Source organism: Salmo salar, chromosome ssa06, assembly GCF_905237065.1.
Source record: "Salmo salar chromosome ssa06, Ssal_v3.1, whole genome shotgun sequence".
In the NCBI taxonomy this organism is placed as follows: Eukaryota; Metazoa; Chordata; class Actinopteri; order Salmoniformes; family Salmonidae; genus Salmo; species Salmo salar.
Window position 1 is genome coordinate 51,660,564 of NC_059447.1, and position 25,492 is coordinate 51,686,055.

The 25,492-nt window shown below is 45.1% G+C and overlaps 1 protein-coding gene across 3 annotated transcripts in view; it reads right to left on the reverse strand.

Moving 5' to 3' along the window:
* LOC106607561 (rho-associated protein kinase 2) overlaps window positions 1-25,492 on the reverse strand; it is a 57,760-nt gene that overhangs the window by 3,649 nt on the left and 28,619 nt on the right. For all 3 annotated transcript variants that reach the window (XM_014204611.2, XM_045720706.1, XM_045720705.1), the window contains 17 exons: window positions 25,193-25,439; window positions 17,931-18,037; window positions 15,452-15,611; window positions 14,919-15,079; window positions 14,409-14,593; window positions 12,490-12,559; window positions 12,101-12,204; window positions 10,073-10,259; window positions 9,800-9,893; window positions 9,615-9,709; window positions 8,519-8,710; window positions 7,648-7,819; window positions 6,339-6,406; window positions 6,143-6,231; window positions 5,969-6,047; window positions 5,583-5,853; window positions 4,946-5,216 (listed from right to left, as the gene is read on the reverse strand). In XM_014204611.2, coding sequence (XP_014060086.2) covers window positions 4,946-5,216; window positions 5,583-5,853; window positions 5,969-6,047; window positions 6,143-6,231; window positions 6,339-6,406; window positions 7,648-7,819; window positions 8,519-8,710; window positions 9,615-9,709; window positions 9,800-9,893; window positions 10,073-10,259; window positions 12,101-12,204; window positions 12,490-12,559; window positions 14,409-14,593; window positions 14,919-15,079; window positions 15,452-15,611; window positions 17,931-18,037; window positions 25,193-25,439 — 2,552 coding nt within the window. The remainder of the gene's footprint in view (window positions 1-4,945; window positions 5,217-5,582; window positions 5,854-5,968; window positions 6,048-6,142; window positions 6,232-6,338; window positions 6,407-7,647; window positions 7,820-8,518; window positions 8,711-9,614; window positions 9,710-9,799; window positions 9,894-10,072; window positions 10,260-12,100; window positions 12,205-12,489; window positions 12,560-14,408; window positions 14,594-14,918; window positions 15,080-15,451; window positions 15,612-17,930; window positions 18,038-25,192; window positions 25,440-25,492) is intronic.

Genomic DNA, 25,492 nt, shown 5'->3' on the forward strand with positions numbered 1-25,492 from the left:
ATAGTAAGAACCCTAGTAGCCTAATATCTCAAAGACTAGTTGATAAAATGTTCATAAGAAAGAAATGAAATTCTAATGGAAATGTTTCACAATGATGTCATTAGGCAGAGCAGGCAACAGATGGCACACAGACAGCAGAGTTGGGGACAGATATGCAGGGACAGACTGGCAGAGACAGGGAGTCACAGGTAAGTTTGTTGAGTCTTTGTTTGGCAACATTATGAAAGGTTCTCAATTTTTTTGACTTGTAAAATAGGAACATAATTGGAAAATGCCATGGATACCCCCACTCTCAACTTAAACTGGTGACTGAACTAAGATTTGTTAAAGGCAATGGTATTGCTGTTGTGATTAGTTGTGTAGTTTTGGGTACCGGTAGTTAGGAGTACGGCAAACACCTTATTTCTTTGGTTCCTCAATATACATTTACCATATTACAATGTAGGCTATGTGTTACAGCACTACTTTTGGTGTCCCCCTCAGGAATTGCTCTTGAGAAAATGTAATGTAATTGTCCCCTCCAAAGTTGATATCAGATTTTCGCCCCTGCATATACATATATACACACATATATATACACACATATACATACATAATTTTGCACGGCCAATTTTTCAGTTTTTTATTTGTTAAAAAAGTTTTAAATATCCAATAAATTTAGTTCCAGTTCATAATTGTGTCCCACTTGTTGTTGATTCTTCACAAAAAATTACAGTTTTATATCTTTATGTTTGAAGCCTGAAATGTGGCAAAAGGTCGAAAAGTTCAAGGGGGCCGAATACTTTCGCAAGGCACTGTACATACATACATACATACATACATATATATACACACACTGCTCAAAAAAATAAAGGGAACACTAAAATAACACATCCTAGATCTGAATGAATCTGCTGACATAGTTGAATGTGCTGACAACAAAATCACACAAAAATAATCAATGGAAATCCAATTTATCAACCCATGGATGTCTGGATTTGGAGTCACACTCAAAATTAAAGTGGAAAACCACACTACAGGCTGATCCAACTTTGATGTAATGTCCTTAAACAGGTCAAAAGTCAGTAGTGTGTGTGGCCTCCACGTGCCTGTATGACCTCCCTACAACGCCTGGGCATGCTCCTGATGAGGTGGCGGATGGTCTCCTGAGGGATCTCCTCCCAAACCTGGACTAAAGCATCCGCCAACTCCTGGACAGTCTGTGGTGCAATGTGGCGTTGGTGGATGGAGCGAGACATGATGTCCCAGATGTGCTAAATTGGATTCAGGTCTGGGGAACGGGCGGGCCAGTCCATAGCATCAATGCCTTCCTCTTGCAGGAACTGCTGACACACTCCAGCCACATGAGGTCTAGCATTGTCTTGCATTAGGAGGAACCCAGGGCCAACTGCACCAGCATATGGTCTCACAAGGGGTCTGAGGATCTCATCTCGGTACCTAATGGCAGTCAGGCTACCTCTGGCGAGCACATGGAGGGCTGTGCGGCCCCCCAAAGAAATGCCACCCCACACCATGACTGACCCACCGCCAAACCGGTCATGCTGGAGGATGTTGCAGGCAGCAGAACGTTCTCCACGGCGTCTCCAGACTCTGTCACATCTGTCACATGTGCTCAGTGTGAACCTGCTTTCATCTGTGAAGAGCACAGGAAGCCAGTGGCGAATTTGCCAATCTAAGTGTTCTCTGGTAAATGCCAAACGTCCTGCACGGTGTTGGGCTGTAAGCACAACCCCCACCTGTGGACGTCGGGCCCTCATACCACCCTCATGGAGTCTGTTTCTGACCGTTTGAGCAGACACATGCACATTTGTGGCCTACTGGAGGTCATTTTGCAGGGCTCTGGCAGTGCTCCTCCTGCTCCTCCTTGCACAAAGGCGGAGGTATCGGTCCTGCTGCTGGGTTGTTGCCCTCCTACGGCCTCCTCCACGTCTCCTGATGTACTGGCCTGTCTCCTGGTAGCGCCTCCATGCTCTGGACACTACGCTGACAGACACAGCAAACCTTCTTGCCACAGCTCGCATTGATGTGCCATCCTGGATGAGCTGCACTACCTGAGCCACTTGTGTGGGTTGTAGACTTCGTCTCATGCTACCACTAGAGTGAAAGCACCGCCAGCATTCAAAAGTGACCAAAACATCAGCCAGGAAGCATAGGAACTGAGAAGTGGTCTGTGGTCACCACCTGCAGAACCACTCCTTTATTTGGGGTGTCTTGCTAATTGCCTATAATTTCCACCTGTTGTCTATTCCATTTGCACAACAGCATGTGAAATTTATTGTCAATCAGTGTTGCTTCCTAAGTGGACAGTTTGATTTTACAGAAGTGTGATTGACTTGGAGTTACATTGTGTTGTTTAAGTGTTTCCTTTATTTTTTTGAGCAGTGTATATATATATATATATATGACAAAAAAACACATCTACGACAAGAGAGACACCACAATATTTCATAACGAGAGACCTAAGACAACAACATAGCATGGCAGCAACACAACATGACAACATTGTAGCAACACAACATGGTAGCAGCTCAAAACATGGTACAAACATTATTGGGCACAGACAACAGCACAAAGGGCAAGAAGGTAGAGACAACAATATATCACGCGAAGCAGCCACAACTGTCAGTAAGAGTGTCCATGATTGAGTCTTTGAATGAAGAGATGGAGATACCACTGTCCAGGTTGAGTGTTTTTTGCAGCTTGTTCCAGTCGCTAGCTGCAGCGAACTGAAAAGAGGAGCGACCCAGGGATGTGTGTGCTTTGGGGACCTTTAACAGAATGTGACTGGCAGAATGGGTGTTGTATGTGGAGGATGAGGGCTGCAGTAGGTATCTCAGATAAGAGGGAATGAGGCCTTAGAGGGTTTTATAAATAAGCATTGCGACGGGTATATAGAGATGACCAGTTTACAGAAGAGTATAGAGTGCAGTGATGTGTCCTATAAAGGAGCATTTGTGGCACATCTGATGGCCGAATGGTAAAGAAGCCGCTCGAGAGAACCCTTGCCTGCCAATCTATAAATTACATCTCCGTAATCTAACATGGGTAGGATGGTCATCTGAATCAGGGTTAGTTTGGGAGCTGTGGTGAAAGAGGAGTGATTGCGATAGAGGAAACCAAGTGCAGATGTAACCGTAGCCTGCAGCTTGATATGTGCTTAGAGAAGGACAGTGTACCATCTAGCCATACTCCCAAGTACTTGTATGGGTTGACTACCTCAAGCTCAGAGGTAGTAATCAAAGCGGTGGGGAGAGGGGCATTCTTCTTACCAAACCACATTACCTTTGTTTTGGAGGTGTTCAGAACAAGGTTAAGGGCAGAGAAAGCTTGTTGGACACTAAGAAATCTTTGTTGAAGAGCGTTTAACACAAAATCCGAGGAGGGGCCAGCTGAGTATAAGACTATCATCTGCATATAAATGGATGAGAGAGAGCTTCCTACTGCGTGAGCTATGTTGTTGATGTAAATTGAGAAGAGCGTGGGCCTTAGGATCGAGCCTTGGGGTACTCCCTTGGTGACAGGCAGTGGCTGAGACAGAAGATGTTCTGACTTTATAAACTGCACTCTTTGAAAGAGGTAGTTAGGAAACCAGGCGAAAGACCCCTCAGAGACACCAATACTCCTTAGCCAGCCCACAAGAATGGAATGGTCTACCGTATCAAAAGCATTGGCCAAGTCAATACATTTCTGCCCCTCTAGAGTGGCCCCGGACAACTGTAAGTGCTGTTATTGTGAAGTGGAAACGTCTCGAAGCAACAGCGGCTCAGCCATGAAGTAGTAGGCCACACAAGCTCACAGAACGGGACCGCTGAAGCGCGTAGCCCGTGAAAATAATCTGTCCTCAGATGCAACACTCACTACGGAGTTCCAAACTGCCTCTGGAAGCAACGTCAGCATAAGAACTGTTTGTCGGGAGCTACACGAAATGGGTTTCCATGGCCGAGCAGCTGCACACAAGACTAAGATCACCATGAGCAATGCCAAGCATCGGCTGGAGTGGTGTAAAGCTTGCCGCCAATGGACTCTGGAGCAGTGGAAATGCGTTCTCTGGAGTGATGAATCACACTTCACCATCTGGCAGTCCGACGGATGAATCTGGGTTTGGCGGATGCCAGGAGAACACTACCTGCCCCAATGCATAGTGCCAACTGTAACGTTTGGTAGAGGAGGAATAATGATCTGGGGCTGCTTTTCATGGTTCGGGCTAGGCCCCTTAGTTCTAGAGATGGGAAATCTTTTAACGCTGTGCTTCCAACTTTGTGGCAACAGTTTGGGGAAGGCCCTTTCCTGTTTCAGCATGACAACACCCCCATGTACAAATCGAGGTCCATACAGAAATGGCTTGTTGAGATTGGTGTGGAAGAACTTGACTGGCCTGCACAGAGCCCTGACCTCAACCCACACCTTTGGGATGAATTGTTAGATCTCTCACTCAAACCCTTGTCATTTGTTTGTTTTATGTTGCACCTACCTCAAATGTGTTATTTCATGTTACTGAATGTATCCAGAGTATTTTCAGATTTCATTATCAACAAATGCATCAAAAAGTACAGTTAATGTAAAATGAACATAAAATCAACAGTATAATTTTAGATTCAGTCTTCTGCCAGATTAACTGTTTTGTCCTCACCTTTAATCATTTTCCAAACTGTTCCCTTTTAATAGCTTACCATGGTTATGCATATGCGTTTTCATATTTCTTCTGTAAGAAACATTTATATTTAGCCCTATCCATATAGGCCAATTCCCACGAGTGTAAATGGTTAATATTGCTTGATTGAGCTTGTCTGGTGCAGTGTAACCAACGGAATAGCCCCAAAAGCGCAAACACCGCCGATCTGGCATTCCAGGCAGGCTCAAGCAAATACTGAAAGTATTTGAAAGATTTCCAAAACAATTTGAACCCAGGTCTGAAAGCCACCCTCTTTACCATCCATAGTCTTACCTGGGCTTCCCTGCAGGCTGAGTCTGCTGGCGACTGTGCTGGACCTTGATGGCTCCGCGGTGGGGGGACAGGCTTGGAGAGTTGCAGGGGGAGGTGCCACGGGAGAGTCGGGGGGAGGAGTGGGAGGGTGGCTCGGCAGCTTGGGCCACGGAGGCGGGTCCAGGGTGTTTCCTCGGGATGCGTCTGATTAGCCGGCTGACCCATTGCTGTTGCTCCTCCTGAGAGCCGGCCAATAGGAGTAGGTCTTTGGCCGTGGATAAGTTGTAGTTCACTAAGGGAGGAGGGTTGAAGTTAATGAATACACAAATACAGGAAAACTATTTATTTAAAGAAAACTGACTAATATGTATGCCTACCAAAATGTGCTTTAACTTCACTGTCCTAATAATATAGACGCTAAAGTGGCAATGTTCAAGGGGGACTAACATTCTAAACAGTAATTCCCATTGTTGGAAAACTCATAAATAATATTTAACCCTCGCTTGCCTAACCTAGATGGGAAAGTGGCACATTTTGTGGCAAGTGAGCCCTCTTGGTTTTAGAACTCTATGAGTGAACACCACAGGGTTTATAGAGTATTATGGAAAGTGGGAGACAAGGGAGGGTTAAATATTGTGACCATTCCCCTCTTACTGACCCCTGCAGGGGGCGATGGCCTCCTCATTCCGGTCTAAGTGGTCCTTGTGACACTTGGTGTGGCAGCGGCGGCACTCCAGCGCGGGCGGCGGCTTGAACACGTTCCACAGGGGCCGCGTGCATGCCTCACAGCTCGACGGCAGGTGGTAGAGAGTGGGGATAAACTCGTGACCCTTGTGCGTGACGTAGGAGGAGCGCTCGCCCGCCAGCGCCGGCGGCTCTACCGCAAACTCCTGCTCCCGCTTGGTCTCGCCCTCATTGGCGTAAAGGATCTGTGAGGTGGAGAGATGGAAGAGGAATGAGGAACAGATAATGTTACGTTTCTGTAAATGAGGATTCTGTTGAAAGTCTCGAAGAAAAGATATTGATGTCAATGTGAGTTGTCACCTGGAATATCCTGGGGATTTCTTTGGTGTCAGCACGGTACACGTCTGTTTGAGTGACCGGTCGGACGTGGAACAGCTTACTGCATGGAGGAAAGAATGGCAAAATGATAGGCATCTCAATAGAAGCAGTGAGGAAAAAAAGGTCAAATGAGGACAAACAAGCTTTGTGACGCACTCAATGTCTAGGATCATGTAGGGGTTGGACTGCTCTCGGTCCATCTCACTATTGTAGAACAAGATCTTCTTACTGCTTACCACCACGTACTGAGAGAGAGAGAAAGAGCAGGGAAAAAGACAAAATCACACAGTATGACTCACGTGTCAGTGGAATAATCAATAAAGACAAATAATCAGGTACAGAAATCAGGTACCCTTCTATCCCATCCAAATCTCTTGGTGTTCTTCACCGGAAGTGATAGCCAGCCCTCCAGCCTGGTATCTGTTTTGCATACAGGAAACAGGAAGTACATTAATATTGCTTCATAAGAGCTTCATTACAGCTCTGTTACATACTGCAGAGAGCTGAGGTCAGGGGCCAATCCACACGGCCCACTTCATTGTTTCAACCAGTTAAACCATTGTTGTCGTAACGTGTTGCGCGCTTCATGTAATGCTCTGTAGTTAATTATTGTCTCTATACGTTTTTTTACATGCCTTCCCAACAAAGGTTTTTATTTCGCTAAATGAATCTACTAATAGTGCTTGAAAAAAAAATGGCGCCCTATTTCTTATCCAAAATGGTACAATTTCTGGTCAAAGTAGTGCACTATATAAGGAATTGGGGGGCCATTTGAGATGCAGCTCAGGATTCCTACACTGGAGCTATTCCAAATAGGGAAAACGTTTTGAAAGTCCACATAGTTTGAGTTGACTCAACTCAAGGTTAACAGGGGCCACACAATGTTAGGCTGCGACTTTCCGCACACAGCTGTGAAACACCAACCACCATTACTGTAGTTGCACTGCAGAGTCACTGCCGGAGTGTTACAGACTGACAGACGGCCGAGGCGGGATAGAGAGGGTACGTATTTTGGAGACTTGCTTCGTTGCGTTTGAACCACCATGAGGGCCAAAGGTCGGCGGCCAAAGGTGAGGGCCAAAGGTCGGCGGCCATGTTCTAACCGGCCATCATTTACTTCATACTCTTTCTCTTCCTCCTATTCCTCATTATTAGAGTCGGAGCCAAAGAGAGGGTGAGCCACTCTAAAGGAGGGCTGGGTGGCAATGCTGACAGATTTCTGCCTGCGCTGGTAGTGTGGAAGGCATGAATTCGGAGGTGTGGGAGTGACTGATGAACACTACACCATCACCACAGACAGAAAGAGGGAGCGTGGGAGTGGATATTGAAGGGAAAGAAAGAAAGGAATAAGGAATTAAAGGTGTATTCAAGGCAGATGTTTAGGCAAAGTGAAAGAAGGGGTGGGGAAGTCAATAAAGGAGTGACAGGTGGGAAAATAAAAGGTGTGAGGAAAACTGTGTTGAGACAGAGAGATAGGGAAGGATAGAGGGATTGATAGGTGTGTTCAGTGCTTTGACTTGAATGTTAAATATTAATTATTTAACGCTCAAGTTAAAACATTGAACATTTGAGTACATAAAGGTAACACCTGCCTATTAAGGGTTTCCAATTGAAGAGTTAAGTGGCCAGTGTTAAAGTGAGGGGTGTGAGGGCGGTCTTACCTGGGTAACCGCTGTCGTCCTTGTCCAGGTCGTTACCGCTGCTGATGCTGGTGGAGTCCATAGAGTGGATGCTAAGAGAGGTCAGCTGACAGCGCAGCTGCTCAATGTCACTGTCCTTACTGTCCAAGGCCATCTGGAGCTCCATGCGTACCTGGCTCTCATCTGATAACACCTACAGTACAGATGGAAATCAGAGGAGGTTGCTGGCACCTTAAATGGGGAGGACAGGCTCGTAGTAATGGCTGGAGTGGAATAAGTGGAATTGTATCAAACACATGGTTTCCATGTGTTTGATGCCATTCCATTACCACGAGCCTGTCCTCCACTCAGCAGCCTCCACTGATGGAAACACACATGCACACACTTTTAGCTGAAGTAGCATCAAGTAGGTAGTATTTACTGGTGTCTTTATATCGATGTGACTTTGGGAGGCCATTCCAGCCAGCTGGCCTCACTTTGTTCCCACAGCACTGCCTAGTAATAAGAAAATGAAATGCTCTCATAGTAAAACGTTCACAGCAAGAAGTGGTTGTGTGATGGTTAGTATTTTATTTATTTAACCTTCATTTAACTAGGCAAGTCAGTTAAGAACAATTTCTTATTTACGACGCTGGGCCAATTGTGCGCCGCCCTACGGGACTCTCAATCACAGCCGGTTGTGATACAGCCTGGAATCTAACCAGGGTCTGTTGTGACGCCTCTAGCACTGAGATGCAGTGCCTTAGACCACTGCGCCACTCGGGAGCCCAACCTAGTACAAGGTTGTGTGATGGTTAGTTTAAGGTTGTGGTTGTGTTTTGGTTGGACTGACTACCTGTTTAAGTGGTTGCGTGATGGTTAGTGTAAGGTTGTGGTTATATTATAGACTGACCGCCTGCATATCGTTTATCTCTCTTTGGTACTTGATGATGGTACTGTTGAGTTTCTCCTTCTCCGACCTCAGCTCCAGCTGTAGCTTCCTGTTCTCCTTCTCCTTCCTGCGCATGTCCAGGGTGTCGTCGCGGTGGTGACCCGTACGCATCATCTCCCTCCGGTTCATGATTTCAGACAGCTTGTTGACCGCCTGGTGGATACAACCATACATATACACAATATGTTATGGGGACGGAAATGGACAGCACACCGCAATATACACTGAGTGTACAAAACATTAGGAACACCTTCCTAATATTTGCTCTTAGAACAGCCTCAATTCGTTGGGACACGGACTCTACAAGGTGTCAAAATCGTTCCACAGGGATGCTGGCCCATGTTGACTCCAATGCGTCCCACAGTTGTGTCAAGTTGTCTGGAAGTTCTTTGGGTGGTGGACAATTCTTGATACACGGGAAACATTCGAGCGTGATACACCCAACAGCGTTGCAGTTCTTGACACACTCAAACCGGTACACCTGGCACCTTCTACCATAACCCGTTCAAAGGCACTTAAATATTTTGTCTTGCCCATCACCCTCTGAATGGCACACACACAATCCATGTCTCAATTGTCTTAAAAATCCTTCTTAAACCTGTCTCCTCCCCTAAATCTACACTGATTGAAGTGGATTTAACAGGTGACATCAATAAGGGATCATAGCTTTCACCTGGATTCATGGAAAGAGCAGTGTTTTGTAAAACTCAGTGTATATTCGCAATGAAAAATACTTTATGGGCTGGTTTCCCGGACACACGATTCAGCCTAGTCCTGGAACAAAAAGCGCTTTTGATGTAGATTCTAGGAAACTGACTCTATATATTGCATAATATGTAACATTTTAGTTTTTTATCTGTTCTGCTGAACCCAGGACCATGAACCCCCGATACTTTGTACTCCAGGAGCTAACGTGTTATGCTAACAATTACCCTACCAATAACGTGGTCTTGGTTGGGAAAGGGTGACACTACTTTAACAGCGACACTATTTGTGGCTAACCAGTGCTTTCTAGCCAGCTAGCTCATATGTGATACACATCCAAACAGTCCCTCACCTGTATCTTAAGCGTTCTCTCCGTCTGCAGATTCTTCTCGAAGGACATCTTCACGCTGTTCATATGTCTCTCCTCCTCCCTGGCCTTCTGGAGCTCTGTGAACAAACATTCCCACAACATTTATGGAACATTCTGGTCCTGGGCTCAAAGTAGTAAGGGCGAGAGGGGGGGGGGATGCTACTCACGTTGCTGCATCTCCTTCAGTTGGTTATTGAGCTCCTCTTTCTCATTGGCCAGGTTGGCCACGTCCACGGTCAGGGTGCTGTTGGACTCCTCCAACTGTAAGGGACCACAGATGACAGGTGAGCATTACAGACACCAAGTACAATGGGAGAAGGGTCTCAAAAGTATTCAGTGACACCCACTCTTTGACAACATTCTTATTTGACTGATTAAACTCAAGCCTCAGTCTCTCTTCCTCCCCGCTCTGTCTCTCTCTCCAACCCACCCCCCCTCACCGAGCCGATGGTGGCCTCCTTGTCCCCTAGCTCCTGCCTGTGTCGGGCCATCATGTCCTTGATCTCCAGCTCCTTCATGATCTTCTCCTTCTCCAGATTGGAGTACTGCTCCTCGGCGATGGAGCGCGCCAGCTGTTCAGAGTCCACCTTGGTCAGGCTCACCCCCAGCTGTGCTGCCAGGGAATCCCTGTGGGAAGGAAGACCCGGAATACCAGGGAATGTGTGAATTTGGAGAAATACTGACACTACTGTATGGGAAAATGACTGAATCTAGTCCAGTGCAATATGTCAGAGCAGTCACTGGAAGGCCAGAAAGGAAATCCCGGAATACCAGGAAAATCCTGGTTTGGTGGAATCTGTGCACTATAATATGGGAAAATTAAGCTAATGACATCAGTGTCCTGTACTGTATGTCGGGACGGTCACTTGACCTAGGAATACATTCATCTTGCATTGACAAACTTTGTAATAGGAGAAGGCTGGCCTGAGGTTAGGTTTAAGTACACTACCGTTCAAAAGTTTGGGGTCACTTAAAAATGTCCTTGTTTTTGAAAGAAAAGCCCATTATGTCCATTAAAATAACATCAATTTGATCAGAAATACAGTGTAGACATTGTTAATGTTTTAAATGACTAGTGTAGCTGGAAACAGATTATTTTTTATGGAATATCTACATAAGCGTACAGAGGCCCATTATCAGCAACCATCACTCCTGTGTTCCAATGGCACGTTGTGTTAGCTAATCCAAGTTTATAAATTTAAAAGGCTAATTGATCATTAGAAAACCATTTTGCAATTATGTTAGCACAGCTGAAAACTGTTGTGCTAATTACAGAAGCAATAAAACTGGCCATCTTTAGACTAGTTAAGTACCTGGAGCATCAGCATTTGTTTGTTCGATCAAAATGGCTAGAAACAAAGACCTTTCTTCTGAAACTCGTCAGTCTATTCTTGTTCTGAGAAATGAAGGCTATTCCATGTGAGAAATTGCCAAGAAACTGAAGATCTCGTACAACGCTGTGTACTACTCCCATTCACAGAACAGCACAAACTGGCTCTAACCAAAATAGAAAGAGGAGTGGGTGCACAACTGAGCAATAGGACAAGTACATTAGTGTCTAGTTTGAGAAACAGACGCCTCACAAGTCCTCAACTGGCAGCTTCATTAAATAGTACCCGCAAAACACCAGTCTCAACTTCAACAGTGAAGAGCCGACTCCGGGATGCTGGCCTTCTAGGCAGAGACATCACCAGGCATTAAATTAGTTAATAGACGAATACGAGAGTTCCAAACCTCTGCCAATAGCTAGTTTTCTGTTTTCCCCTCCCCACCATTTTAATTGAAAACAATGACAGTAAGGTACTTAATTGTTACCCAGAAATGATTTGATATTGAGATAAAATTAGACCTCCGGGAGTTTAGAGCTTAAAGTCTGTCTGTGTGACTTTACAGTGTGTGCTAATAATCAAACATCTTGTGTAATTTGGTCAGATTCTTGAATATCATTGTGTTTGTAATATGGTGATTGATGGCACATCACCTGTAGACTAGGCATCACAAGAGGTTAGGTTACGCTCTGATCACATTACCTGCAGTATTGTCAGGCTATCATTTCGCCATGATAACACGAGGCATTATTACACGAGGCTACAGCTAATCACTCGTGGACAGACTACTTAAACATAAGTGGTACCATGTATGTTTACGTAGTCTGTCCATGAGAGATGAACTTTGTGCTAATGACACTAATCTCCAAGAGCTTGTTAGAAGTGTTTCTTTCTAGCATGGGTCCAGCAACTACAGTGGATGTGTAACCAGGCCAGTGCAGTACAGCTGGGCTAAGTAGTGGGAACAAAGATATAATTGAGTTTCAGGTAGGGTTGTAAAAATCCAGTAACTTTCCCAGGGTTTCCAGAAATCACGGTTAAATGATTTCCAGAAAATAAATGGGAATTTTGGGGAAACTTACAGGAATTTCGCACTCCTAGTGTCAAGGCACAGTTTTTGGTAGGATCCTGTTCCAGTACCTCTCCTCCTGGTACTCCTCCAGTCTCTGCAGAATGTCCTTATACAGCTTGTTCCTCTTATCATACTCCTCCTTCAGCTCCCGGATCTGGGTCTTGTACAGGGTCTGGTACAGAGGACAGCTACGTCAACACACACCAACTATGTACATCCCAAATGGCACCCTATTCCCTATGTAGTGCATTACTTTTGACCAGGGTCAATAGGGATAGGATGCCATTTGAGACATAAACACTGGAAAGCAGAATTACTAGACTGAGAAACTGCTAAATATATAGTCTTTCTTAGGGTTGAAAACATTCTGGTAACTTTACAAAAATTCCCAGCAGTATTCTAACCAGGATTTCTGGTAAACATGGGAATTTGGGGAAAATCTAGAAGTCAACAGTACCGTGAAATACTGTTCTGTCTCCAGCTGGTCCTTCATCTCCTTCAGCTGTCCGTCAGTCTCCTGTCTCTCCCTGTGATTGCGGAAAAGGACTGTCAATCACTGTCATGTCAAATCAATCTAAAACAAGCAACACACAACTCCCAACATGTAGTGCCTGGGGAAGACAGAAATGATACCTACTGATGAGTAACATCTATTGGCCATCACATCCTCTCTCTCACACACTCATACAGTGCCTTGGGAAAGTATTCAAACCCCTGGACTTTTTTACATTTACATTTTTTTACATTTTAGTCATTTAGCAGACGCTCTTATCCAGAGCGACTTACAAATTGGTGCATTCACCTAAATATCCAGTGGAACAACCACTTTACAATAGTGCATCTAAATCTTTTAAGGGGGGGTTAGAATGACTTTTCCCACATTTTGTTACGTTACAGCCTTATTCTAAAATGGATTAAATATATAAAACTCCTCAGCAATCTACACACAATACCCCACAATGACAAAGCAAAAACTGTTTATTTTGCTAATTTATTTATTTAAAAAAAAGAAGGAAATATGACATTTACATAAGTATTCAAACACTTCACTCAATACTTTGTTGAAGCACCTTTGGAAGCAATTACAGCCTCAAGTCTTCTTGGGTATGACACTGCAAGCTTGGCACACCTGCATTTGGGGAGTTTCTCCTATTATTCTCTGCAGATCCTCTCAAGCTCTGTCGGGTTGGATGGGGAGTGTGCTGCACAGCTATTTTCAGGTCTCTCCATAGATGTTCGATCAGGTTCAAGTCCGGGCTCTGGCTGGGCCACTCAAGGACATTCAGAGACTTGTCCTGAAGCCACTCCTGCATTGTCTTGGATGTGTGCTTAGGGTCATTGTCCTGTTGGAAGGTGAACCTTTGCCCCAGTCTGAGGTCCTGAGCGCTCTGGAGCAGGTTTTCATTAAGGATCTCTCTGTACTTTGCTCTGTTCATCTTTGCCCGAATCCTGACTAGTCTCCCAGTCCCTGCCGCTGAAGAACATGCTGCCACCATCATGCTTCACCGTAGGGATGCTGCCAGGTTTCCTCCAGATGTGATGCTTGGCATTCAGGCCAAAGAGTTCAATCTTGGTTACATCAGACAAGAGAATCTTGTTTCTCATGGTCAGAGTCTTTAGGTGCCTTTTGGCAAACTCCAAGTGGGCTGTCATGTGCCTTTTACTGAGGAGTGGCTTTTGTCTAGCAACTCTACCATAAAGGCCTGATTGGTAGGATGCTGCAGAGATGGTTGTCCTTCTGGAAGGTTCTCCCATCTCCGCAGAGGAACTCTAGAGCTCTGTCAGAGTGACCATAGAGTTCTTGGTCACCTCCCTGTCTTGGTGGTTCCAAACTTCTTCTATTTAAGAATGATGGAGGCCACTGTGTTGTTTTTGGGACGTTCAATGCTGCAGAAATGTTTGGTACCCTTCCCCAGATCTGTGCCTCCTGTCAATCCTGTCTCGGAGTTCTACGGACAATTCTGTCTCGGAGTTCTACGGACAATTCCTTCGACTTAATGGCTTTTCCTCTGACATGCACTGTCAACTGTGGGATCTTATATAGACCGGTGGGTGCCTTTCCAAATCATGTTCAATCAACTGAATTTACCACAGATGTGTCTCCAATCAAGTTGTAGACACATCTCAAGGATGATCACCTGAGCTCAATTTGAATCTCATAGCAAAGGGTCTGAACATTATGTAAATAAGTTATTGTGTGTAGATTGATGAAGAAAGAAAAACAATTTAATACATGTTTGACTAAGGCTATAACCTAACAAAATGTGGAAAAAGTCAAGGGGTCTGAATCCTTTCCAAAGGCACTGTATGTCCAAGCCAGCTCGACTGTATATGGGTTTATAAAGCGTGTGTGTGCGCTCGCGTTATCCCCTCTACCTGCGTAGCTCCTGGTTCTGTTTCTCCAGGCTGTGCTTCATGTCTAGCAGGTGGTTGAGCTCCTGCTTCAGCTGCTTCTCCGAGGAGCACAGGGCAGTCACCTGCTGGGTCTGGGCATTCAGGTCATTCTGGCTCAGCATGCGCTTTTGCTCCTCCTGCTCCATACACAGGCTCAGGTTTTTCACCTAGAGTGAAGAGAAATGGGACAGTGTGAGAGTGAATGAGTGTGAGAGAGTGAGAGATGTTGAGGTTAGTTTAGGGTAAAGACAGCACCAAGACCTTTTCTTGCAGCTAATAGAACAGACAGAGAGAAATCTTCACGAAACACACACACACACACACACACACACACACACACACAAAGACGCACAATGAATGTAGAGACACGCACAGACTTGTCCCCCTCCCCACACACACACACACACACACACAACCCTGAACCCCGCACACACACACACACAACCCTGAACCCCCCACACACACAACCCTGAACCCCCCACACACACACACCTCCTCAGCGAGTTTGTCCTTGTGCGTGCGCATCTCGTCCAGTTTGTGCTCAGCCTGGTTGTAGTCACAGTCCAGCATGGAGTACTCCTTCTCCAGGTGCAGCAGTCTGGACTCCAACTGCAGCTTGTAGCTCCGCTCCTCCTGCAGCGTCCGCTCCATCCCTCACAAACATAAGGAGACAATGTTATGATAGTAATAGACAATTGTATAATATGGACCGCCAGATGTTTCCCAATTTTGTTGCAGACCTGACCTAGCTGACCTTATTCACCTATTCAAGGACTTGGTGATTAGTTGACAAGTTGATTCAGATGTGCTAGAATAGATGGAACAGCTGGGGGTCCCAGAGGAGAGGTTTGAAAAGTCCTGATTTAGTCAACACGTTTATCCAGATTGTCATTATTGACAGTGACACATACTCACTACGTGGGGCCCATTTTCCCCCTGCTTCTTGTTGTAACATATATTTTTCTCTTATGCTCCATTTCACTAATCTATCAATTCCCAAACACCTCTACCTCCCCCCCCCTTACCTTTCAGGGCCTTAGACTTGGCTTCTTCGATGGACTCGTAGATCTGGTTCTTGTCGGCCAGGCGTGTCTTGGTGGCCTTGTGCTCTGCCCGCTCCATGTCAAAGCTCTGCTGCAGTGACTTGAGCTTGAACGCCAGGTCAATCTCTTGGTTGCTCTTCTTCTAATGGACCCAACCAGAGCTCAAAGGTCAGCTGTGTATGTGTGTCTCTGTGTGTGTGGCTGTAATCTGTGTACAGCCACAGGAAAAAGAGGGGACAGCCGCCCAATACCAAATTGATTGCCACTGTGAGAGATCTAAGGGGACTTGAGATTATTAGATCTAATAAATCAATAGAAGATCTACAGTGCCTTCAGAAAGTATTCACACCCCTTGACTTTTCCACATTTTGTTGTGTTACAGCTTGAATTAAAAAAAATATTCAATTGTGTCACTGATCTACACCCAATACCCCAGGGATCATCAACTAGATTCAGCCGTGGGTCAATTTTTTCTGGAGCAGATGGTCGGGGGGCTGGAACATAATTACAAATCATTTGTAGACTGCAAATTGACTGCAAGAAGCCCAAACAGATAGAATGTTTAACTAAAACATAATAATTTCAAACCTTGCGTACATTTGTATACAATCACGTCTCTCTATTATATGTGGTAATGCCTGGGAACAGATTTCTTTAAATCACTTGGAGCATGATTTTCTGGCGTTTTTAGTCTTTTATGTCCAGCAATCAATATCCCCCCCTCAAAACACATACATATATTTTATTATTTTGCTCAGAAAACTTGGGGTGCCAAATAAACCCCCCCGCGGACCAAATTCGTCCCACGGGCCACCAGTTGGGGGACCCTGCAATACCCCACAATGTGAAAGTGTAATTATGTTTAAAGACTTTTTTGGGAAACTAGTTAACAATAAAAAAATGAAATGTCTTGAGTCTAAGTATTCAATCCCTTTGTTATGCAAGCCTAAATAAGTTCAGGAGTAAAATTTGGCTTAACAAGTCACATTATAAGATGAATTGACTCTGTATGAAATAATAGTGTTTAACATCATTTTCATCTCTGTACCCCGCCCACACATACAATTATCTGTAAGGTCCCTCAGTCAAACAGAGAATTTCAAGCACAGATTCAACCACAAAGACCAGGGAGGTTTTCCAATACCTTGCAAAGAAGGGCACCAATTGGTAGATGTGTAAAAAATAAAAAAAAAACGGACATTTAATATCCCTTTGAGCATGGTGAAGTTATTAATTACACTTTGGATGGTGTATCAATGCACCCAGTCAGATTAGACTAGATGAGTTTATTAGTCACATGCACAGGGTCGCAGATGTAATTGCAGGATACAGTGAAATGCTTAAGCTCCGCACTCCAACAGTGCAGGTCAAAAAGAGAAGTGACAATAATAATAAATACATATTTACAACTGTAACAATGATAAATGTCAATGGGGGGGGGGGTAGAATGTCCCTGAGGGAATGTCCATAGGAGGAGCAGCAGTACAAAGGTACAGGCGTCCTTCCTAACAGTTGCCGGAGGGGAAGGAAACCACTCAGGCTAATGGTGATTGAAAAAAAGTTAGAGTTTAATGGCTTTGATATGACAAAAATTAGGATGGATCAACAACATTGTAGTTACTCCACAATACTAACCTAATTGACAGAGTGAAAATAAGCAAGTCTGCACAGAATAAAAAATATTCCAAAGCATGCATTCTGTTTGTAATAAGGCACTAAAGTAATACGGCAAAATATGTGGCAAAAAATAAACTTTTTGTCCTGAATACAAAGCGTCATCTTTGGGGCAGATCCAACACAAGAACACATCACTGAGTACCACTCCTCATGTTTTCAAGCATGGTGGTGGCTGCATCATGTTATGTGTATGCTTGTCATCAACAAGGACTAGGGAGTTTGTTTAGGATAAAAAGAAACGAGATAGAGCTAAGCGCAGGAAAAATCCTAGAGCAAAACCTGGATCAGTCTGCTATCCGACAGACACTGGAAGACAAATTAACCTTTCAGCAGGACAATAAACTAAAACCCAAGGCCAAATATACACTGGAGTTGCTTATTAAGATGACATTGGATGTTCCTGAGATCATTTACAAAAAAATGAATTAAAAACATTTTAATCCCACTTTGTAACAAAACAAAAATGTGGAAAAAGTTACTTTCTGTATCTTGCTCTTTAATAGGTATAAGCAACACTATAAAGATGTTCCTATCTAATCCTCTCAGATCTCCACAAGTAGAGGGTAGAGGCTAGGGGTTGATTTGGTCTTGGGGCAATCCCATTGAGCCTGAGTGTTATGTAGAGTAAGTCTTCCCAGTGAAGTGCAGGGTTGTGTTAATCTTGGCATATTTTGCAACAGAAAACAATAAAAGTTTACTATTGGACAGGTCCAGGTAGGCCCTCGCTGTTTCAGTCTGTTTTCTTCCATTTGGTGCCTAATGTTTCACGACCCAGGCCTCTTACCTTTTCCATGTCAGTGAGCCTATGCTGTAGCTGCCTCTTCTCCGTCTGTGAATTGGAGAGAGAACCCTTCACTTGCTTCACCTCCTCCTCCAGACCCTGGATATGCCCTGAGAGAGAGAGAGAGAGGGAAGATAAAGAACAGCGAGAGAGAGAGTGAGGGAGGTAGGGACGAGAGTAAAGGTGGAGAAAGCGAGAGAGAAAATGATGTGGAGAAACACAAGTACAGAAATAGGGAAAAAGGGAGTGAGAGGCAGAGATTAGTATAATTTTGAGGTATCTGTGAGGCAGAGGTGGCACCACAGGTCCCAGAATGGTGTGGCAGAAAAACAATTCTGGGGCCCATAGTTTTTTCTGATCTGGTAACCTAACCATCACAGATGCGGAAGGCCGACATAGGACAATTTGAAACAGGCCTTTCTGAAATCATGTAGCGGCATCCCCTGAATGAACACAAAGACCAATGTTACCAAATTTTCCAAAACAGAGTCCATCTATAAGGGTGACATACTCCCAGGCATACCTCTTTATCCTATTTATGCTTGGTTAAACTTGCCTAGTGTAATAGAACCAATGGAATGGTTCCAAAAGTGCAACCCTGCCCCTCATGTCACATTGGAACCAACGGAATGGTTCCAAAGTGCCCACAGTTAAACCTATCCAGATCTGAAACGACAACAGTATCACTTGTCTCCAGGGGTGTTTTGACTGTACTATGTGGGAGGTATTTGAGGACAGCAGCTCTGATCTTGATGTACTCACAGATGTTGTTTCAGACTATGTAAACTTCTGTGTTGAGTCAGTTGTGCCTACTAAAACCTGTAAAATCTTCCCTAACAAGTCTTGGGTATAAAAAAAATCTAAAATCACTACTTAATAGGAAGAAGGCGGTTTATGCTGAGGGTGATAGACAGGCTTTAAGAGATGTACAACGTGAGATCAAAAGACATACCGGTGGACAAGGAGGCATACAAGCAAAGGGTGGAGAGTACCCTCTCCTCAGGGAACTCAAGGGTGGCCTGGCAAGGGATTAAATCCATGGCTAACAGCCCCCACATAGATGGGGGAGAAACCCAGTGCAGACCTTGGGAGACATGAGGGCCAGAACATGGCTAATGAACTGAATGTTTTCTTCTCAAGATTTGAACCAGACAACTTTGTGTCAGAGGTAAAACAAATGGAAGCATCATTACAAATGTTTGAGAGGGTTGTTGTTAAACAGGCTGATGTTTCGAAGTTGTTCAGGGGATGTAACGCACACAAAAGCCCAGGCCCAGACTAAATAAGTGGACATGTGTTAAAGCACTGTGCTGAACAATTGGCCAGTGTTTTAACAGACATTTTCCAATCCTCGCTCGACCAGCAACACGTGCCATTTTTGTGGAAAAACTCAATAATTATACCAAATTCCTAAAGCATCTAATCCCTCTGTGCTGAATGACTACCACCCGGTCGCCTTGACATCCTTAGTAATGAAATGCCTTGAGAAAATTGTGAAAAGTCATGTTCTCAGCGACACCCAGAAGCTCCTCGACCCATTTCAGTTTGCCTATCAGCCAAGCAGAGGAGTGGATGATGTCATTCTTACTCTTCTCAACATGGTCTGTAGACATCTAGAGTGTGCCAAATCCCATGTCAGGATTTTGTTTGTTGACTTTTCTTCTGCCTTCAACACAATCCAGCCTTACATTCTGCCACAGAGACTCATTCAGGACATCTCCTTAGATGGGGGGCTAGTTTTGCGGCTGTTGGACTTCCTGAGACAGAGGGCACAGTGAGTCAAAATAGGTCCCCACGTGTCAGACATACACACCAACACAGGCTCTCATCAGGGATGTGTTTTTGGTCCCCACTCCTGTACACTAATAGTTGTACTAGTTCCCATCCTGACAGACACCTCGTTAAGTTCACTGATGACACTGCCTCGATCACCCTGTTGTATGACGACGAGGAACACCATGACCCGGTCCTAAATGACTTTGTATAGTGGTGTGACGAATCACACTTGGTCCGCAATACCAACAAGACCAAAGAGAAGGTGCATAGACTTCAGGAAGTGTACAACACCCACAGTTGAAGTCGGAAGTTTACATACACCTTAGCCAAATATATTTAAACTTAGTTTTCCACAATTCCTGACATTTAATCCTAGCAAAAATTCCCTGTCTTAGGTCAGTTAGATCACCACTTTATTTCAAGAATATGAAATGTCAGAATATGGCAGCAAAGCACCCCACAACATGATGCTGCCACCCCCGTGCTTCATGGTTGGGATGGTGTTCTTCGGCTTGCAAGCCTCCCCCTTTTCCTCCAAACATAACGATGGTCATTATGGCCAAACAGTTCTATTTTTTTTCATCAGACCAGAGGACATTTCTAAAAAAACCTGTGTGCAGTTGCAAACCGTAGCTTTTTTATGGCGGTTTTGGAGCAGTGGCTTCTTTCTTGCTGAGCGGCCTTTCAGGTTATGTCGATATAGGACTTGTTTTACTGTGGATATAGATACTTTTGTACCTGTTTCCTCCAGCATCTTCACAAGGTCCTTTGCTGTTGTTCTGGGATTGATTTGCACTTTTCGCACCAAAGTACGTTCATCTCTAGGAGACAGAACTCGTCTCCTTCCTGAGTGGAATGCGGCTACGTGGTCCCATGGTGTTTATACTTGTGTACTATTGTTTGTACAGATGAACGTGGTACCTTCAGGCGTTTGGAAATTGCTTGTGGAGGTCTACAATTTATTTTCTGAGATTTGGCTGATTTCTCTTGATTTTCCCATGATGTCAAGCAAAGAGGCATTGAGTTTGAAGGTAGGCCTTGAAATACAGCCACAGGTACACCTCCAATTGACTGAAATGAAATCAATTAGCCTATCAGAAGCTTCTAAAGCCATGACATCATTTTCTGGAATTTTCCAAGCTGTTTAAAGGCACAGTCAACTTAGTGTATGTAAACTTCTGACCCACTGGAATTGTGATACAGTGAATTATAAGTGAAACAATCTATGTGTAAACGTTGTTGGAACAATTACTTGTGTCATGCACAAAGTAGATGTCCTAACCAACTTGCCAAAAATATAGTTTGTTAACCTGTTTAGGATAGGGGGCAGTATTTTCACGGACGGATAAAAAACGTACCCTATTTAATCTGGTTATTACTCCTGCCCAGAAACTAGAATATGCATATAATTTGAGTTGGATAGAAAGCACCCTAAAGTTTCTAAAACTGTTTGAATGGTGTCTGTGAGTATAACAGAACTCATATGGCAGGCCAAAACCTGAGAAGATTCTAAACAGGAAGTGCCCTCTCTGACCATTTCTTGGCCTTCTATAGCCTCTTTATCGAAAACAGAGGATCTCTGCTGTAACGTGACATTTTCTAAGACTCCCATAGGCTCTCAGAAGGCGCCAGAACGGGGAATGATGACTCTGCAGTCCCTGGCTGAAAAACAGTAGCGCGTTTGGATAGTGGTCGATCTGAGAACAATGAAACGGGGGCGTTCGTGCACGTGAAGAGTCCATTTTACATTTTCAGTCTTTGAACGAAAACGACGTCTCCCGGTCGGAATATTATCGCTATTTTACGAGAAAAATCGCATAAAAATGGATTTTAAACAGCGTTTGACATGCTTCGAAGTACGGTAATGGAATATTTTGAATTTTTTTGTCACGATACACGCTGGCGCGTCACCCTTCGGATAGTGTCTTGATCGCAAGAACAAAACGCCGCTATTTGGATATAACTATGGATTATTTGGAACCAAAATAACATTGGGTGTTGAAGTAGAAGTCCTGGGAGTGCATTCTGACGAAGAACAGCAAAGGTAATCCAATTTTTCTTATAGTAAATCTGAGTTTGGTGAGTGCCAAACTTGGTGGGTGTCAAAATAGCTAGCCATGATGGCCGGGCTATCTACTCAGAATATTGCAAAATGTGCTTTCACCAGAAAAGCTATTTTAAAATCGGACATAGGGATTGCATAAAGGAGTTCTGTATCTATAATTCTTAAAATAATTATGTTTTTTGTGAACGTTTATCGTGAGTAATTTAGTAAATTCACCGGAAGTTTGCTAGTTCTGAACGTCACATGCTAATGTAAAAAGCTGGTTTTTGATATAAATATGAACTTGATTGAACAAAACATGCATGTATTGTATAACATAATGTCCTAGGAGGTTAACAAGAAACGAGTTTTAATGACTACAACCTAAGTGTATGTAAACTTCCGACTTCAACTGTACCTCTGCAACATCTATCAGAGATCAGAACATAGAAATTGTAGAGGAATACAAATATCTGGGTGTCCTCTTGGACAATAAGCTTCAGTGGAGTAAATGTACAGACCTGATCTACAAAAAGAGCCAACAGAGACTGTACTTTTGTCACGGCTGTCTGAAGAATGGGACCAAGGTGCAGCGTGTGTATCATTCCACATATTTATTATAACTGTGAAACTATGCAAGACATACAAATAAACTAATAAACAAAACAACAAACCGTGACGAAGAGGTGCAACATACACTTACTCAAAATAATCTCCCACAAACCCAGGTGGGAAAAACAACCACTTAAATATGATCCTCAATTAGAGACAATGACCAGCTGCCCCTAATTGGAGATCATCCCCCCAAAAAACAACATAGAAATATAACAACTAGAACCCCACATAGAAATACATAAACTAGACAAAACCCCCCAACATTGAAAAAAGAAACTAGAATGGTGAACTTACTAAATGACATAAATAAACTAGACAAAACCCTCTGTCACACCCTGACCTACTCTACCATAGAAAAATAAAAGCTTTCTATGGTCAGGATGTGACAGTACCCCCCCCCAAAGGTGCGGACTCCGAACGCACAACCCCAAACAACAACAAAAAAAAACAGGGAGGGTTAGGGTGGGTATCTAATGTCGATGGCGGCTCTAGCGCAGAACAAAGAACCCTCACATCCTGCTTATCCGCCAGCATAGGAGGCGGCTCCGGTTCGGGGCGTAGCCCCAGCTCCGCTAGCTGATCCCCCGCTTTCGTGTCACCGGACCGTGGATCATCGCCGGAGTCTCCGGACCGCCTCAGGAGGCTCCGGACCGCGGGCCGCCTCAGGAGGCTCCGGACTGGGAACTGTCGCCGGAAGCTCTGGTAACATGCACCTCAGGGCGAGTGCGTGGAGCAGGAACAGGACACACCGGACTGGGCAGGCGCACTGGAGGCCTGATGCGTGGGGCTGGCACAGGTGGCGCCAGACTGGTGACACGCACTTCAGGGCGAGTACGAGGAGCAGGAACAGGACACCCCGGCCTGATGCATGGGGCTGGCACAGGTGGCGCAAGACTGGTAACACGCACTTCAGGGCGAGTGCGGGGAGCAGGAACAGGACACCCCGGACTGGGCAGGCGCACTGGAGGCCTGATGCGTGGGGCTGGCACAGGTGGCGCCAGATTGGTGACACGCACTTCAGGGCGAGTACGAGGAGCAGGCACAGGGCGTACTGGGCTGTGGAGGTGCACTGGAGGTCTGGAGCGTAGGGCTGGCACAATCCGTCCTGGCTGGATGCTCACTTTAGCCCAGCAAGTGTGAGGTGCTGGCACAGGACGCACTGGGCTGTGAATGCGCACTGGAGACACCGTGCGTATCTCCGCAAAACATGGTGCCTGACAGGTCACACGCTCCCTCAAGCGAGTGCGTGGAGGAGACACAGGACGTACCAGACTGGGGAGGCGCACTGAAGGCCAGATGCGTGAAACTGGTGCATATGACACCGGACTGGTGTCACGCTCCTCAGCACGCCCGCTCCTGCAGCGCTCCCAATGCCACCACCTCTCTCCGGAATCTTGCGTCGAGTTCCTCACTCGTCTCCCTGACTGGCTCTGGTTCACCCCTCAGCTCTCCACGGTAAGCACGAGGAGTTGGCTCAGGTCCCAAACCTGACTCCAGCAAACTCCCCGTGTGCCCCCCCAATGTTTTTTTGGAGCTGCCTCTCGGGCTTCCGTCGTTGCCGTGCTAGTTCCTCGTATTGTCGCCATTCCTCTCTCGCTGTCTCTGCCTGCTTGCCTTGATGGTATAACGCCTCGTAATATCGCCGTTCTGCTCTCGCTGTTTCAATCTCCTCCTTTGGACGGCGATACTCCCCGGGCCTTGTCCAGGGTTCTGCCCCATCCAGGATTTCCTCCCAGGTCCAGTCCTCCTGACCACGCTGCTTGGTCCGTTGGTGGTGGGAGATTCTGTCACGGCTGTCTGAAGAATGGGACCAAGGCGCAGCGTGTGTATCGTTCCACATATTTATTATAACTGTGAAACTATGCAAGACATACGAATAAACAAAACAACAAACCATGACAAAGAGGTGCAAAATACACTTACTCAAAATAATCTCCCACAAACCCAAGTGGGAAAAAACCCCACTTAAATATGATCCCCAATTAGAGACAACGATGACCAGCTGCCTCTAATTGGAGATCATCCCAAAAAACAACATAGAAATACAACTAGAACACCACATAGAAATACATAAACTAGACAAAACCCCCCAACATAGAAAAAATAAACTAGAACCAACATGGACATAAATAAACTAGACAAAACCCTCTGTCACGCCCTGACCTACTCTACCATAGAAAAATAAAAACTTTCTATGGTCAGGACGTGACAACTTTCTCAAAAAGCTGGTATCTTTTAATGTACACTGTACTATACTGACTCTGTTTTTACAAACCTTTCATTGAGAATATTTTAACTTTTTGTATTGTTTGTTGGTTTGGCAATGCCACTGTCAGCCAGAGAAATATGCTGAGAAGGATTATCACCACAGCAAGCAAGGTACTTGGAGTCAAACAGACAGGCCTGGATGAGATCTTTAAGGTCAGGGCCCTCCGCAAGGCTCACAAAATCGTTTTAGACCCAAGCCACCCCCTGTACCCGGACTTTGAACTACTCCCCTCTGGGCGCAGGAATAGGGCACCCCTCGGCAGGAAAAACAGAACTAGACAATAATTTGTGCCAGGTGTGATATCCTTCCTAAATAGCTCGGGCTAATGTTCCTATCGACCCAGTAAACCAGCAGGCTAGTCTCTTTTTATTGGTATGTATCTGTTATGAAAGTTGTTTTGTCAATTTGTTTTCTATTTAAACGTGTACATGACACTGAAACAAAATTCCCCATGGGGACAATAAAGTCAGTAAATAGTTTGCACTTTTACTTTGAAGTAAAGTAAAAGTGCAAACTCTGCCGATCTGACAACCCTTGCTCCAGCCCCAGCCCCAGTCTCACCCTGCAGGTCCAGTATAACCTCTGTCCCTAGGCTGCGGTCCCTCCTCTCGGCCTCCAGGTCAGCCTGCAGGCCCATCAGCTGCTGCTCCAGGCCCATCTTGGCGTTCTCCAGCTGGGTGCAGTTGTCCACCAGTTCCCTGAGGTTGAACTCCAGGGCCTGGGCCTGCTTCTGGGCCTCTGACTGGCTTCTCCGCAGCCGCCCCGCCGCCTCCTGCTCCTCGGCTAGCACCGCTGTTGCCTCCTCCAGCTGAGAGATATAGATGGAGAGAAGGAACCGCCTGAGAAATGCCACTCTACCGC